Raw genomic sequence first — 17958 nt, forward strand, 5'->3', positions numbered from 1 at the left:
TAATTTTTCTATTGCAAAAATCTGTTTATTTGTTTGAGCTGATCCCTCAGAGAAAAAAAGGTAGGGAAATTCAACTAAACCTTATTACATTTAAAGTGGAAGTCTGCTTTTAATATGTTTTGCCAAGTATTCTGACCCTTTCAGCTAGGAGACTATGGGAGGTAGGAAGTGGGGGCAGCATTAGGCATCTCTAACAAGAGCAAAGTGAAGGTGTTAAGGTGATGGAGGAGGTCGACCAGTAAGGGGTGGGAAAATATTCACATTGATCCGTAGAAACATTCCCATGGAACTTTGCAAGTAAGTGATTTAGAACATTTATGTTGTATAAATGAATACCCCCTCCTAGGACATTTCCCTATAGCAACTCATGGATCCAGAAGCTGGGATCAATAGGACAGCTGTCACTGAGTTCATTCTACTGGGTTTGGTGGAAACAGAAATGCTACAGTCCGTGCTGTTTGTGCTCTTCTTCTTTGCCTACCTGGTCACAGTTGGGGGCAACCTCAGCATCCTGGCAGCCATCTTGGTGGAACCCAAACTTCACACCCCCATGTACTTCTTCCTGGGGAACCTATCAGCGCTGGACATTGGGTGCATCACTGTCACTGTTCCTCCCATGTTGGATCGTCTTGTGTCCCACAAGCGTACAATTTCCTATGATGCCTGCCTCACACAGCTCTTTTTCTTCCATCTGTTGGCTGGAATGGACTGCTTCCTGTTGACAGCCATGGCCTATGACCGATTCCTGGCCATCTGCCGGCCCCTCACCTACAGCACCCGCATGAGCCAGACAGTCCAGAGGATACTGGTGGCTGCATCCTGGGCTTGTGCCTTCACCAATGCACTGACCCATACTGTGGCCTTAACTACTCTCAACTTTTGTGGACCCAAAGAAGTGAATCACTTCTACTGTGACCTCCCCCAGCTCTTCCAGCTCTCCTGTTCCAGCACCCAGCTCAATGAGCTGCTGCTCTTCGCTGTGGGTTTCATAATGGCAGGAACCCCTGTGGTTCTCATCATCAGCTCCTACATCCACGTGGCAGCTGCAGTCCTGCGAATCCGCTCAGCTGAGGGCAGGAAGAAGGCCTTCTCCACATGTGGCTCCCACCTCACCGTGGTTTGCCTTTTTTATGGGACAGGCATCTTCAACTACATGCGTCTGGGTTCAGAGGAAGCTTCAGACAAGGATAAAGGGGTTGGGATTTTTAACACTGTCATCAACCCCATGCTGAACCCACTTATCTACAGCCTCAGAAACCCTGATGTGCAGGGTGCTCTGAGGCGAGTATTTGCGGGAAGGCAGTCGCTGACCTGAGAAGTGACAGGATTCCTCATTTCCTGCCTTTTCCGGACAGGAAACTTTCCCATGAAGGCAACAATCAATTAAAAATGGTCCATAACCATTTTTCCTATCTCTTAATGCCTGAAGATTAGTGTTATGTGTTTTTCCTACAAAGAGACCCTGCATAATTCATTCATTTACCCATTCAATAAGTACCTGTTGAATTACTTCTATAATTCAGACTGTCTTTGAAGAAATTGATGGTCAGAATAGACAAAAGTCCCTTGAATCGTGAAACTCACAGGCTGTAAAATTCAGCAAGATTTATTTAAACACCACATATAGTGTATCACACAGTGACACTGCTATAAAGAAAAGCAAGTGTGAGGGCTATAAAGTTAGATACTGCCAAGCAAGGCACCTAGGCACATGGCTACCTTATTTTTTACCATGCCCACTTGCTGGGTGGAGTTGAAGCCTTAGAAGCCCTGTATGTCTGGGATCAATGTCCCAAGGGACATTGGAAATGGAAGGGGACATTGGAAATTGGAAAATTCCATTTGGTTCATCACAGCTAAAGTATCTAAGAATGTCACTGTGATGTTTCCTTCTGGTGGGTATATACCCACCCTTCAGACCAGAGTGCAGAAAGTTTTCTTTAAAAACCTCAGGCCCAGGACCAGGGATAATCTCACCCAACTTAGCCTTTCACTCCAAGATCAGTTCATTTCTCCATTATCACATAAGAATCTCATGGATGTTTAGGGGACAGGAACAGTGTAGATAAGGAAAAACTCCACAGAATAGAAATTACATTAATGTACACATAGTCCATATTAAGATCAAAAAAATAATGATCCATCTCCACCCCCTGTCATGTATTTTTATCTATTTGATAGGCCACCTTCTCACACATATGGTAAAGCCTTTGAAAGAATATTTACATCCCAGCCAGGTCCTTGGCCTTTTCAATGTGAAACACCCAAGACAACCTTCCCTTCTCTTTACTGGTACCTCTCCAACAACCTTGCTCAGAAATTTTACATATCATTAAATGTCCCTGGGGGTGATAGTGATGTCTATCTGTGTGTCTTCCTTTCTACCACGCATCCTTCCTTCCCACCACCCTCTCTCTCCTTCATCTTTTTCTCTCTTTCTTTCTTTCATAGACTAACCTGAATATTTAATTTAAGGCATACAAGTGAAACTTGCTATTAAATACATTTTCTTATTTGTGCTTGAATTACAATTCCCTTTCATTTCCTAAATATGTTTAACAAGTATATACCACATCTTCCCTGCCTCCTTGCCTGTCCTTCTTTTTTCATTATCCCATTTCTAATCATTCAACTTTTGGTGATGCTTCTAACTTTTTTTTATTAATACATCAGCACAGCTCTAACTCAGAGCATTTCCTCATCTTGACGTTAAACCAAACATTAGCCCATTGTTCCTGATTTCTGTCTTCCCTCCAGTCTCCGTGGGAGGATCACTGACTCTCTTGATGATTATTCTGGCTCTCTGCTGTGTCATCCCTGTGCCTGTCCTCTGGATGCACCTGGGGCTTGGCCTCATTGTGATTTCTTCTCAGAGACCAGAGATTGAAGGATGGACTGAGGTGGATGCAAAGAAAACAATCTGAGAGCAGGAGGTAGAATGGTTTGGAGTAGAGCAGTGGAAATTGAATATGAGGCTATAAGGAGGAGAGTGAAGGATGGGATGGTGAGCAAAAGAGGTAAGCAGGAGGGACAGAGGTGAGGGAAAAAAAACATGAAGGAACAGGAGATGAGAAGGGATGAGGGGATTTGGGGAATCAGACAAAATACTTCGGGAATGTCAATGAGATAACAAATGGCTGCAGAATAAATGAAGAATGGGCAGGGAAGGGGGAGGAGGAGGAAAGTCATTGTGTGGAATCCCTTACATCAGTGTGTGTGACCATCTAATGACCTGCTTCAGCAGCTTTGAGGTCATTGTTGGGCCTTGACCTTCCTACCAAGAAAATCAGAGGTGTCGTGATCCCATTACCTGGGTACTTCTCCTCTTCAGTGTCCTCTAGCTAGCGGGTGATTATAGAAGGACACAGCATGAGAGTGACATGCAGGAGTGAGTGGGGAGGATGTGTGTTCTGGGAGATCATCCCCCATGACCATCAGCCATCAAAGCCCTCAGCCTCTCTGCCTTTGGGCCCACACTTGACAATTCTGTGTAAAGCACAAGTTGAAGTGTGTCTCTTTCCTGACGCTCTTGAGTCTCCAGATACTTTGGGGTGGAAGACACTATCCTTCTCTCAAAAGGAAAAATCCTTGTGAACAGAATCTGGGGATGTGGGTTGTACTCACAGCATCCCAGCTCCTCCTCTGCTCTGTGGTCCTGGCAGGTTCCTGACCATGGTGGGCTCATTCCCGCCTGTACAAGGGAGTGGGACAAGATCATCTCTCCACAGTCTTTATGTTTAGTGACATCTGAGTATTATCATCTGACTGTGTACATCAAAAAACACTTTGAGAGCATTATCTACCACCCTTTATATCACTCCATGTACCCCAGGAGCATTTAACACAGCCCCAACTAATCTTACATATGACCCCAAAAGGTCCTCAGGGCCTTGGCAGTGGCTACTTCTGAAATGTTACCCCTTGCTCATCTTCTGCCCATCCTCCTAGACCAAAATATTTCCTGACAAGTGCAGAAGTTCTATTTCCTTTGGGATTTCTCTTTTGTACCCCAAATGTATATATACTTATTTTAAGATTTTTCAGAAATGTCATACCTGATTATGGAAACATTTACTTGATAGCATTTGTCAATTAGAAAATAAAAATCAGTATAATAGAGGAAAGGAACCAGGGGTTGGAGGAAGGGAGGGATGAAGGGAGTGCTAGAGAGGATATTGGACAAATTATATTGTTATGTTGTGCAAATATACAAATGCGTAACAACAAATTCCATCAATGTTTACAACTATAATGGATCAATAGAACAAGTGTATGAGTGTGTGGGGGGGGAATCATACAAAAAAGAAAGCGCCAATCAAAAATAAATAAATAAAGAGTGAAAGGAAGATCAGTAGAGATGAGGAAGGAGAAGAGGAGGAGAGAGGAGGGGAGGGGGTGGAAACAAGGATTGAAATGCAGTAGTTCAAATTCCATGAATATATGATTTTACCAAAATAAACCCAACTACTGTGCATAATTATAATGCTCCAATAAAAAATATCTCACAAAAAAGCCAAGTGTTCCTTCACTGTGCCAAAAAAATCCCATTATTAAGAAGACACAGAGACAAACCCACATAAATACAGCATATCTTATTTAACCCAATGATCTAAAATATCACTATTTTAACATGCAATAAAGATTAAGAGCAGATCCGGTGGCCTAAACATGGTGTCCCTCCTCAGGTCTGGCCCCTGCCCCTGGTCTTACTTCCTCCCCGGCACTGCCTGGAAGGGGAGGAAGTGATACCCAGGGGAAGGCCAGGAAGTGAGGCCACCGTCACATTCAAGTTCAGGGTGCGACAGCTCAGTCTGCCCCCAAACAGGCCCCATATTCAGCTCCCCTTCATGGGCCACGTCCATTCTGAGAGTCACGCCCTGCCCTTTATAGGAACAAGAACCCAGAAGTTCCAAGGACAAGTCCATGTTTGGGCCCTCACACCCGGAAGTTCCTCAGGCATCCATGTTTAGGCTCTGGGATCCAGAAATGCCTCAGGCGTCCATGTTTAGGCCCCCATATCTGGAAGTTCCTCAGGTGCACGTCCATCTTTGGGCTCTCGCATCCGGAAGTTCCTCAGTCCTCCATGTTTAGGCCCCCGGATCTGGAAGTTCCTCAGTTGCACGTCCATGTTTAGGCCCCCGGATCCAGAAGTTCCTCAGGTACACGTCCATCTTTGGGCCCTCAGATCCGGAAGTGCCTCAGGCGTCCATGTTTAGGCCCCCGGATCCTGAAGTTCCTCGGTGACCCTGGATCCAGAAGTTCCTCAGGTGCATGTCCATGTTTAAGCCCCTGAATCTGGAAGTTCCTCCCAGGGTCTGCCCAGGGAGAGCTCTGTCTCCCAGAGGGTCAGGGGGCCCCTGTGACCTGCTGCTCCTTACCCACCATCATCCTGGGCGAGCACAGGTCAGGACACCAGACGCTACTGAGAGTGACATCTCCTAGATAGGCAGCTGGGGACTTTGACTCTGTCCCCAGGCCTTGGACACCAGATGATCCCCCCAGAGACAGAAAATAACCCCACACTGCCCAAGATTTATTTTGAAGCTTTGGATTCTGAAATTTTCCTGCTGCCACCTTCTTTGTGAACCCAGTTTTTCAACAGACAATATTCCGGGGGCGGGGGGGGGGGGGGGGGAGCAACATGGAGTCAATCAAACCAAGCTGACACATCTGGTCCTCCAAGAGAAATCTGGATTGGAGGGAGAACAGCCATTCTCAATTGGTGAAATAGTGAGGTTCCCTTGTCCTTATTTGGTGTAAGCAACATAAATAATCTGATGTTAACTCATCAAATTATTTTTGAGGAGTGCTTGACTCATAGGAAAACTGATTCTGTTCTATGGAATGAAGTGTTACCTGATTTTAAAATTTAAAATGAATCCAATTAGGATTGTTAAATCACACTGTCATAATTCTGTTCTTTGATAGCAGAAATAAATAAACCTTTAAAAAAAGATTAAGAAATTATAAGTGAGATATCTTACCTTCTTGTTTTTATGCTGTCTTTGGAATCTGATGTAGATTTTAAACTTACAGAAAATCTCAATTGGCTGCTAAATTTTCATCAGAAATAGTAGATTTGGTTCTTCTCATGAGCCTAGAGCCCAAGTGTCATCCTGAGATCTAGCCCTCCCAGGGCTGCACGGAGAAGAGGAAGTGTCTGTGCTCATTCACGTGGTCTCTGGTGAAATTCAATTCCTCAGTTGTTGGACTGAGGGTCCTGGGGCCTCACTGGCTGTCGACTGGAGGCTGCCTTCACTTCCTTGCTGCTGGGGCCTCTCAAAAATATGGGTGCTTCTTTCCTCTGATCAAGGAGACAAAGGGCCAGAGAGCAAAGAGATGTAAATAATAGTCTATCATAATTCATCTCCAAAAACATATCCCTTTGTTTTTGATGTATTCTTTTTATTTAAAAAAAATTGGCCCACACACAAAGAAGGGGATTGTAGAGAGACATGAATACAGAAGGAAGAATCGTTGGGAGCCATTTTGGAACCTGCCTACCCACCACCCAAATGCCCATCAGTGGGTGACAGGACACAAATGTTGCCTCAGTCAACAACAGAGAGGAATGCATGCCTACATGTTAAACCATTAGGCTGATGAAAGAAGTCAGGCATAAATGATTCCACTTGTCTTAAATTCTAGAAAGTACAAACTAATCTATAGTGAAATAAGCAGATCTGTGGCTGCCTGGGTCTTGTAATGAAGGAAAGGATTCATGACAAAGAACCATGAAACTCAAGAGAAGAAAAACATTTTGCATTTTGGTTGTGGTAGAGTTTAGTATTTGTACATTTGCCAAAAATCATCAAATGTTATGTTTTAAGTTTTATGTAAATTATATTGTATGTAAATTTTACCTCCATAAACCTGTTTTAAAAGAATATTTATAGCATGGCAATATTTACATTTAATTCCAAAACACTGCAAACATAAGTAATGCACATATTTTAGGATACATATGTGTAATAAAACTACAAAGAAGAAAATGACAAACACAAAATTCAAGATCATGGTTATTTCTGAAGTAGAGACATGCATAAGGATTCCATGTGCCAATGTCAAATTAAACATAGGGATGAATTTCCAAGTATAAAAGTTTTGTTTGGGAATAATATAAAAATTAGGTTGCAGTCTGGGGCATGCACACAGAGACAAGGATAGCCTCCGGTGCATTGAATAACAAAGGAAGTCTAAGCGTTGAATTAGGAAAGAAGAAAACTATAAGCTGTTTTGAGAGGAAGCTTATTGGCCCTTGCAACATTTTGCAGAAGCTGGTGGGCTCCAGTTGGCAAGTGGCTGCAGCTACTAAGTAAAACTAGTTTGAAAATCATAGCAGGAAGTTTCAACTTAAGTTACTAGTGAAACTAGTCAAAGTCACAGCTGGTTGTTTCATGGGAATGGCCTTGTAGGGTAATTCTTGGAATTGGTGCTGGCAACCTGAATGTTTTCCCCATTAGGCTCTTGCTTTGTTGTTGGGTACAACTAAAAACTGTATTTATATAATCAATTTTTACATTTCCTTCTTTTAATTAAGATCTTTTTTTCTGAAAGCATCACTGACCAACCATCCTGAAGTTAGATTTTGATTGCCCCTCAATGCTGGGGATGAACCTGTTCTGGTTATTGGCCTGGTCCCATGTTGGGTTATAGGGGCCAACTTCAGGGACCCAGGCCACACATGAGGAACAAAGAGGCCAGAAGGAAATTTTCTCAGGGCAAGTCTGTCTGGAGTTCAGTGCTGAGTTCCACCTTACTGGTTCTATGGGACCAATCATCTCAAAGACTTAGACTAACATTATCCTGTTAGAAGAGCTAACTTTACTAAGATTATACAGACAATCTTGTTAGAACAGAGTTTAAATATCATAATGCAAAGCAAAATCAGCAAAAATTACAGCAAACACAGTTTAAACACTAGTTCTGAACCTAGTCTTTAAGGCATATATGGTACCGGAAATTGAAAAATATAACACAATAATGATTGAGAAAAAATTTCAAATCACTAATACTAGGAAAGATTCAACATTACTACATCAGAGCAACTCGAATGACAGACATAGGATATACTTTTTACCCATGTAATAAATAAAACTTTGTTTAAATGACAATGCATAGTGTTACTTAGGACAAGGGGGAAATGGTTACTACTCCAGACATGGAAAAGCCAGAAGACTTTCTTTATCTCTACCTACCTTCCCATGTCAGCTTCAACCAGGGAATCTCATTTTATATGAGAGGTGTGTTGACAGGATCCACACTGGTCATTGGCAGGGAGCTGTTTCTCACCTGCACAACTAGCCCCAGGTTATGGGTTAGAAGTTGGAGCATGCTTTTCATTGGTTCTCCACTTTTTTTTTTAATAACAGAAACAGATAACAGAAAGCCCCACCCACTTTTTAGTATAATGTTGACCAGCACAGTGTGGCCAGTGAAGCACTAGGTTACTTTAGCTTTTGCTTTCAACTGACATCCAGTCAATGTGGGCTTTCATTTCCTAGGATGAATGTTTAGCCTTCAGAACTTTTACCTAGCCATGGGGAAAATGTCTAAGTGTGCTCTAACCACAATAGCTTATCACAATCTGCCACAGCTGAAAAGGTCAGATTCAGCACTATTAACACTAAGAATTCTAAAGAAAAGATATTTTATTGGAGTGAAAAAGACAAAGAAGAACTCACAGGCACCAGCTTCCACGCAGCATGGCTCTTGTGGGATCCCACGATCCCACCAGGCAGTGAGCAGTATTCCTGCAGCAGCTGCCCAGTCTGTGGCCCAGGCCCCACCTACCACAGGCAGTACCTTCCTCCCTCCCCAGATGTGATAATTGACAGGGAGCTGTTTCTCACCTGCACAACTAGCCCCAGGTTACGGGTTAGAAGTTGGAGCATGCTTTTCATTGGTTCTCCACTTATTTTTTTTTTAATTACAGAAACAGATAACAGAAAGCCCACCCACTTTTTAGTATAATGTTGACTAGCATAGTGTGGTCAGTGAAGCACAAGTTTACTTTAGCTTTTGCTCGTGGTACTTAGAAGTTCCTACAGCTTCCTCTGCTTCCCATGTGTCACAAGGCAAAGAAACACAAACAAAACAAGTGTTCTTGCTCACACTTGGAGAAAATGTAGACTGGTGCAACTTTGCAGAGGCCAACTGAGGAAATGTATCAAAGCCCCCTGCCCCCCCCAAAATAATTTTTTTTGACCCAATAATTCCAGTCACAAAAGAGTATTTATGCTATGATTTCATTTCTATAAAGTTAAAAAAAATAGGGAAAACTAATCTATGGTGCTAGTTGTCAGAATAGTGGTTACCCCATGGGGAAGATAATGATTGGAAGTGGTCATGAAAAAGGTTTCTGGGGTGCTGGTTATTTTCTGTGATTTTTGTTATTGTTATTGTTTTGTTTTGTTTTTATCTTGATATGGATTATAGGTATGTTCAGTTTGGGAAAGCCATCAAATCTTATACCCATAATATCCCACCTTTATGTATGCCAATTTATACTTCAAAAAATCAAAAACAAAGGAGAATTTTCCATATTTCACTACTACAGGTTTTTCATAGTAAAAGATAGTATTGGTGCCTGTATTCATCTATTTTCCATTACTATAATGAAATATCTAAGGCTGGGTGCATGGTAAAGAAAAGAGGTTTACTTAGCTCACAGTTCTGGAGGTTCAAGAGCTTGGCACTAGCTCTGGTAAGGATCTCATGGTAGATGGAAACACAATGGTGGAAATATTGTTAGAGCAAGAGATCACATGAAAAGACAGGAAGCCAGACAGTGAGGAGCAGCCAGTAACAACCAAGCACTAGGCCCCTCCACTGAAAGATCCCCCCACCTCTCGACATGACCACACTGAGAACCAAGTCTTCAACACATGAACCCTTGGGGGGCAGGCAACCCATATTCCAATCATAGCAGAACCCAATGCAACTAAAGGAAAAGCCCTATTTTCCATATCACTGTGATACAAAAACAATTCTAGATGTAAGTAAGGAAAGACTTTATTCCAAAAGATTGTTACAATTGAGGAACCCTTTGACCATAAGATCTGCACGTGTCAGGCTGCTAGAAATTTTTTTTCTAATAGAAAGTAGTTCACAGGACTAGAAAGTACGAGGTGTGGTAGTGTGATCTAGCCTTTTAACAAAAAGTCATTCTCCCTGAAGTTAGCTGGGAGTTTGCTTTGGGTTCTGATGTTTGCATAACCTTTTTTGGTGAGTCAGAGTTCAGTGTCCTGCGGAGAATGGAGACACTGAACTGAAATTCAGTCAAGTCAATAGCTATTAGCAACATCCAAGATATGGAATCAACATAAATGTCAATCAATTTGGTTGAATGGAAAGAAAAATTGAAATATATGTTCCAATGGAATATAATTCAGAACATTATTCATGATAAGAATGATATCCTATTATTTATAGCAAAAAATGAAAGGAACTAGAGGACATTATGTTAAATAAAATAAGTCAGCATCCAAACACAAATACCATATATTCTATCCCATATGTGGATGGAAGAAAATGTTGACCTGGGTGAAAATTTGTTTACTAGAAGGTTCAGGGAAGGGGGATAGAGGGAGGTGGATAACAGGTACAAAAACACAGATTGAAGAAATAAGTTCTAAAGTACAGAGGAGTGACAATTTATGACCTATTTTATAAGAAATTAGAAGAATTCTAAGGTTCCAAACACTAAGTAAGGATAAGGAGATAGAACTAATTACCTCATTTGATCAATACACATTGTACACGTCATGCTGAGAAACCTGGATGTCATATACAGAAGAATGAAAATAGATCCCTACTCACACCTTGAAGAAAATCCAACCCAATGTGGTTCAAAGACCTAGAAATTATACCAGGAAATTTTCAACTGCTAGAAGTAAACACAGGGACAATGTTCCAACATATAGGTACAGGCAATGATTTCCTTCATAGGTCTCCTAAAGCTCAGGAAGTAATACCAAAGAATTCATAGGTGGAATGGCATCAAATTAAAAAGCTTCTGCATAGCAAAGAAAACAAGAATGTGAAGGGAGAGGCTACAGAATGGGAGAAAATTTTGCCAGTTACTCTTCCAACTAATATTATAAATATAAAAGGAACTCAAAACATACCACTAAAAATGAAATAATCCAATCTACCAATAGGCAAAAGAGCTAAACAGATGTTCTCAAAGAATTAATTTAGATGTCAAAGAAATATATGAAAAAAAATATTCAAAATTTATGGCAATCAGAGAAGCACAAATCCAGACTGCTTTAAGATTTCATCTTGCTCCAGTTAGAACGGCAATCTTCAAGATACAAGTAATATTTAATGCTAGTGAGGGTACAGGGAAAAAGGCATCACACTGTTGGTGTGATTGTAAATTAACACTAACCACTATGGAAATCAGTATGGAATTTTCTCAGTAAACTAGGATTGGAACCACTATATGACCCAGCTACCCCACTAATTTGTGTTTAATACTCAAAGAATTAAAGTCAGCACAGTCTAGTGATACCTACATACCCATGTTTATGGAAGTTCAAGTCACAAAGTAGTCAAGTTATGGAAACAGCCTAGATGTCTGTCCACAGGTGAATGGATAAAGAAAATGTCTCTATGCACAATAAAGTTTTATTCAGCCATAAAGAATAAAATCATGTCATGATAGATGATATAATGATAGAACTGGACAGCATCATGTTAAGCAAAATAAGTCAGACTCAGGATAATCCAGGGTAGTATGTTTTCTGTCATGCATGGAGGCTAGATAGAAAAGGGGAAAGAGAGGATCTACTGAAAATTGAAGGGAGACTAGTAGAAGAAATGGATGAGGGGAGGGAGCAGGAGATGGAAATGGGAGAGACTGGGGAATGAAATTGATCAAGATATGTTGTGCACATGCATGAATATGTCACAATGATTAACATTATTATGTTTCATTATTATGCACCAATAAAAAAAATTTGGTTAAAGCTGAGTGACTCTCCTGTAAGAGAGATGTAGAGCCATCAAGGAGCAATAAGGCCATGAATTTAAGCTATGAAAGAAAAGAAAAAGTGCTACCCATTTCTGGGATTTTTTTGAAAAGAAGGAGGAATTATCAAAGGGCTAGATTGAGAGGGGAAGGATGAAGATATAACACAAGTAGAGAATCATTATGGGAGGCTGCTTGGTTGCAAGGGTAGAATTAAGTTGATATGAAGGATGATGTTGGAAGGAATGGAGGAGAGGATGTAAGGATGAGGAAAGGAAATAGACCAAAAAAAAAATCCTCTGTGTGTTTATTCCAATGTCTTGGGTAGAAAGTAACCATCTCATGAGGTCATTTGCATTACCTCAAATTCTTAGAAACGCTTTCTACTTCAGGAAACTATCTGCTTCTGGGATCTGGGGAGGTCCTCAGTTACCGATCTCCAGCTGGAGTAGATTTTCATTATAAGTAGCTCTTGGGCTTTTTAAAATTGTGAGACATGCACCCAGGGTTGAATCCCCTCAGGATTGGCTGTAGTATTAGCCATAAGAAGGGTGGCACCGGGCCCTCTGAACAGGGTTTAGGGTTAATTTTTCAACGATATCATTTCCAGAGAACAAAATCTCCAACATCTTGGTTGTGGTGTGGTTTAGGTGGAAGGGCTGGTACAAAAAGGAGCCTTGAGCTGCTTGGAAATGTGGATACAGTTAACGAGATCTTTGCAGTATTTAAGAATGTCTGAATTAAATTGATTGGAGTCCTCTATTGCCTGAGTTGAGGGGGGCATTCTCATGGTTCTGCTAGTAATATTTTATGGATCTAATGTGGTCTACCAGGGGAAGAATGGAAAGCAATTAAAACCAGGACAAGACCTTCAGCCATGGAAGATTGAGTTTCCTGAGACTTTCCTCTTGAAGAATATCTTGTTTGCTTCAAATTTTTAACAATTATGAATAAAATCTTTATAAACACTCACACAAGTTTTTGTGTGGACATAATGAGTTTAGTTCCTATGAATACAGTTTTGCCAGATCATATGACAAAAGTACATTTAGCTTTTCTTGGGGGGGAGTGGGGTACCAGGATTTGAACTCCAGGGCACTGGGCCACATCCCTAGCCCTTTTTAGATTTTATTTAGAAGCAGGATCTCACTGATGCTGAGGCTGGCTTGGAACTCGCAATCCTCCTGCCTCAGCCTCCAGAGCCACTGGGATTACAGGCTTGCACCACCGCACTCCCGCAGAGGTACATTTAGTTTTGTAAGAAACTTTCAAACTGTCTTCCAAAGTGGCTGTGCTATTTTGCATTCCCCGCAACCACGAATGGAAAGTCCTCTGGCTCTGCATCCTGGTCAGCATTTGGTATTGGCAGGTTTTTTTTTTTTTTTAATTTTAGCCATGCTAATAGATACATAGTGATTTTCATTATAGTTTTAAGTTGAAATTTCCTAATGACATTATGGAAAACCTTTTTGTTTTGTGTATCAGTTAAAAATAAAAATAAATACTGAAGAGAGGCAGAGAGAGAGAAAGAGAGAAAATGTATGAGGAGCAAATCAGCTCTCTCATTTATGCTAAGCCTCTAAGTCCAAAGATGGCTGTAGCTTGTGTTAGACCAGGTAAAAAGGAGCACAGTGTGGCACAAGAGGATGGAGGCCAGGAGAAGTGGTATGAATGCACTTTGACACGAACTGTGCTGCTATTGACACTGATGCAGCTGCTGGTTTTATATATTTTGCATGTATATCAAGGAGTAGGATAGCTGGGTCATACCATGGTTCTACTTTTAGTTTTTTGTTTGTTTTTTTTAGAAATCCTATTTTCCAGAGTGGTTGTACTGATTTGCAGTCCCACCAATGTAGGAGTGTGCCTTTTACCCCACATCCCCAACAACACTTCCTATGAATGTGTATTCGGGATAATTGTTATTTTATTTCCCGAGAAGAAATCCTAATGTAGTTTCGATTTGTATTTCCCTGATTGTTAGAGATTGTTGAACAATTTTTGATGTGTTGTGTTGAACAATTGTATTTCTTCTTTTGAGAAGTATGTGTTTAGTTCATTTGCCCATTTTTTAATTGGATTGTTTGCTTTTTGAGTTCTTTATATATTCAGGATATTAATGCCATATTTGAGGAGGAGGTGGCAAAGATCACCCATTCTGTAGGCTCCCTCCTCATGCTCTTAGCTTCTTCCTTTGCAGTGCAGTTTTTAATCTGATGCCATCCCACTTATTGATTTTTGGTTTTATTCCTTGCACTTTAGGAGTCTTGTTAAGGAAGTTGGTTCCTGTGCCAACATGTCTGAGTGTTGGGCCTACATTTTCTTCTAGAAGTTGCAGAGTTTCTGGTCTAATTCCTACGTCTTTGATCCACTTTGATCTGGCATTTATGCAGGGTGGGAGATAGAGATCAAGCTTCAGTTTCTTCTATATATGGTTTTCCAGTTTGGCCAAGCTATGTAATGAACTTAGGTGCCCTTCAACAGAAGAATGGATAAAGAAAGTGTGGTATATATACAGAATGGAGTATCACTAAGCCATCAACAAGAATGAAATCATGACATTTGCTGGTAATTGAATGGAACTGGAGACTATCACGCTAAGTGAAATAAGCGAGACTCAGAAAAACAAAGGTTGAATGTTTTCTATGATATGGAGAAGCTCATCCAAATAAGGGGGGGAAAGAAGGAAGGGGAGGTGAAGGGGGTGAGTATTCCATCAAAAGAGAAGAAAGATTTATGAACCAGAGGAAGGAGATTAAAGGGGAAGGAGAAAAGATGAGATAAGGGAAGAAGAGTGGAATGAATCTGACCTAACTTTCCTATGTACATAGATGAATGAATATACCACAGTGAATCTCACCATCATGTGAGATTGTGAAGACACTTATGTTTAAAAAAAGTAAATAGAGTATAAAGGGAATGAAACAGGTGGAGGGAGGAGGGAGGAAAAGGAGAAGTACCAGAGAATGAATTTAGAGCAAATTATATCCTATGCTTTTATAATATGTCAAAATGAATCCTAATGTTTTGTATACAACCAATGTAAAACTAAAAAGAACCAATAACATATATATTTTTTTAAAAAAGGGTATATACTTAAAATGGTGCTAGGCACTAAGATGAAGCCTTAATAAGTGTTGAATATTGCATTTTACATATATCATATGTATTTCATATAAATACCTTGTTCTAAATAAAGTATCAAGTCCTTTGGGGCTAAAAAAAATGAATGAACTTTGAGATGGGAGGTTTTTTTTCTCTTTTTTTTATTGGCTACACATGACAGTATAATGATCTTGACATATCATACATTTGAATCAAATGGGGTATAATTTCTCATTTTTCTAAGTGTACAGGTTGCAGAATCACATTGGTCATACAGTCACGTATATACATACAGCAATAAGAATGTCTATTTTATTCTGCTGTCCTTCCCTTCCCCGCTTACCACTCCCCTCCCCTCCCATCACTTTTCTCTACCCAGTCTAATGTGACACACTTCTTTTTTATTTTTTCCCCTCACTTCGTCATATATGTATTCTGTATAACGATGAGGGTCTCCTTCCATCTTCCATGCAATTCCCCTTCTCCCTCTTTTTCCCTCCCACCTCTCTTCCCTATTTAGTGGTAGTCTTCTTCTCATGCTCTTCCTCCCTATCCCATTTTGAGTCACCCCCCTTATATCAGAGAAGACTTTTGGCTTTTATTTTTTAGGGATTGGCTAACTTCACTTAGCATAATCTGCTCTAATGCCATCCATTTCCCTGCAAATGCCATGATCTTGTTATTTTTTAGTGCTGAGTAATATTCCATTGTGTATAAATGCCACATTTTTTCATCCATTCATCTATTGAAGGGCATCTAGGTTGGTTCCACATTCTAGCTATTGTGAATTGAGCTGCTATAAACATTGATGTGGCTGTGTTCCTGTAGTATGCTGTTTTTAGGTCTTTTGGGTATACTCTGAGAAGGGGAATAGCTGGGTCAAATGGTGGTTCCATTTCCAGGTTTACAAGGAATCTCCATACTGCTTTCCAAATTGGCTGCACCAATTTGCAGTCCCACCAGCAATGTAAGAGTGTACTTTTTCCCTGCATCCTTGCCAGCACTTGTTGTTTGACTTTATAATGGCTGCCATTCTTACTGGAGTGAGATGGTATCTTAGAGTAGTTTTAATTTGCATTTCTCTGATTGCTAGAGATGGTGAGTATTTTTATGTATTTGTTGATTGATTGTATGTCCTCCTCTGAGAAGTGTCTGTTCAGATCCTTGTTTCCAATTGTTGATTGAGTTATTTGGTTTTTTGTTGTTGTTGTTTAACTTTTTGAGTTCTTTGTATACTCTAGAGATTAGAGCTCTATTTGATGTGTGAGGGGTAAAAATTTGTTCCCAGGATGTAGGCTCCCTGTTTACCTCACATATTATTTCTCTTGCTGAGAAAAAAACTTTTTAGTTTGAATTCAACCCATTTGTTGATTCTTAGTTTTAATTCTTGTGCTATAGGTTTCTTATTAAGGAATTTGGGGCCTGAACCCACGTGATGGAAATTAGGGCCAACTTTTTCTTCTATTAGACACAGAGTCTCTAGTTTGATTCCTAGCTCCTTGATCCATTTTGAGTTAACTTTTGTGCATGGTGAGAGAAAGGGATTCAGATTCATTTTGTTGCATATGGATTTCCAGTTCTCCCAGCACCATTTGTTGAAGATGCTATCCTTTCTCCATTGCATGCTTCTAGAATCTTTGTCTAATATAAGGTAGTTGTAATTTTGTGGGTTAGTCTCTGTGTCCTCTATTCTGTACCATTGGTCTACCAGCCTGTTTTGGTGCCAGTACCATGCTGTTTTTGTTACTATTGCTCTGCAGTATAGTTTTAAATCTGGTATCGTGATACCACCTGTTTAACTCTTCCTGCTTAGAATTGCTTTAGCTATTCTGGGTCTCTTGTTTTTCCAGATGAATTTCATGATTGCTTTTTCTATTTCTATGAGGAATGCCATTGTTTTTCCTCTTTGATTAGTTTTTCCCTTTACTGTACTACCTCCCACTGTTGATTTTTGTTGTTGTTTTTCATTTCCTCTTCGTGTAGTGTTTTGCCCAAATGCTTTGCAGTGCTGGTTTTCTAGCTGCGAATTCTTTTAACTTTTGTTTATCGTGGAAGTTTTTTTATTTCACTGTCAAACATGAAGCCTTATTTTGCTAGATACAAGATTCTTGGTTGGAACCTATTATCTTTCAGTGTTTGAAATACATTGTTCCAGGGTCTTCTAGATCTTAGCATCTGTGTTGAAAAATCAACCGTTAACCTAATTGATTTACCCCTAAATGTAATCTGCCTCCTTTCTCTTGTGGATTTTAAAATTCTCTCTTGTTCTGTATGTTGGACATTTTCATTATAATGTGTCTTGGTGTGGATCTCTTGGGGTTTTGTACATTCGGCGTCCTGTAGTCTTCTGGATTGGATTTCCGTTTCATTCTTCATGTCTGGAAAGTTTTCTAAAATTATTTCATTGAACAGATTGCTCATTCCTTTGGTTTGGGATAGAGGTCTATCACAATGACTCTTAAGTTTGGTTTTTTTATGTTATCCCAAATCTCTTGGATATTCTGCTCGTGGTTTCTTACTAGCCTTTCTGAGTTGACTAGACTCTTTTCGAGATGATATATTTTGTCTTCATTGTCTGATGTTCTGACTTCTAATTGGTCTACTCTACTGGTGATACTTTCATTTGAATTTTTAATTTGGTTTATAATTTCCTTCATTTCCAGGATTTCTGTTTGATTTTTTTGTATAACCTCTATCTCCCTGTAGAGTTGCTCTTTTGCTTCATGGATTTGTTTATGTAATTCATTGTCAAAGTGCTCTTTCATTGTCTGAATTTGCTGTCTAAGGTCTTCCTTAAGACTCCATAACATCTGAAGCATGTATATCTTGAAATCTTTATCTGACAATCTCTCTGCTGTGGCTACAAACTCCTGTAT

At 40.2% G+C, this 17958-nt stretch overlaps 1 protein-coding gene across 1 annotated transcript; it reads left to right on the forward strand.

Moving 5' to 3' along the window:
• The first annotated feature begins 355 nt into the window (after window positions 1–355).
• On the forward strand, window positions 356–1315 carry LOC143410097 (olfactory receptor 3A2). Its single transcript, XM_076870780.1, has one exon. The coding sequence runs from the start codon at window positions 368–370 to the stop codon at window positions 1313–1315; it is 948 nt and encodes a 315-aa protein (XP_076726895.1). The 5' UTR covers window positions 356–367.
• Window positions 1316–17958: the final 16643 nt, after the last annotated feature.

This window comes from Callospermophilus lateralis, chromosome 11, assembly GCF_048772815.1.
Source record: "Callospermophilus lateralis isolate mCalLat2 chromosome 11, mCalLat2.hap1, whole genome shotgun sequence".
Taxonomy (NCBI): Eukaryota; Metazoa; Chordata; class Mammalia; order Rodentia; family Sciuridae; genus Callospermophilus; species Callospermophilus lateralis.

What these genes read in the sequence shown, in the direction of transcription:
- LOC143410097 (XM_076870780.1), top strand. Translation starts at nt 368, where the DNA reads ATGGATCCAGAAGCTGGGATCAATAGGACAGCTGTCACTGAGTTCATT.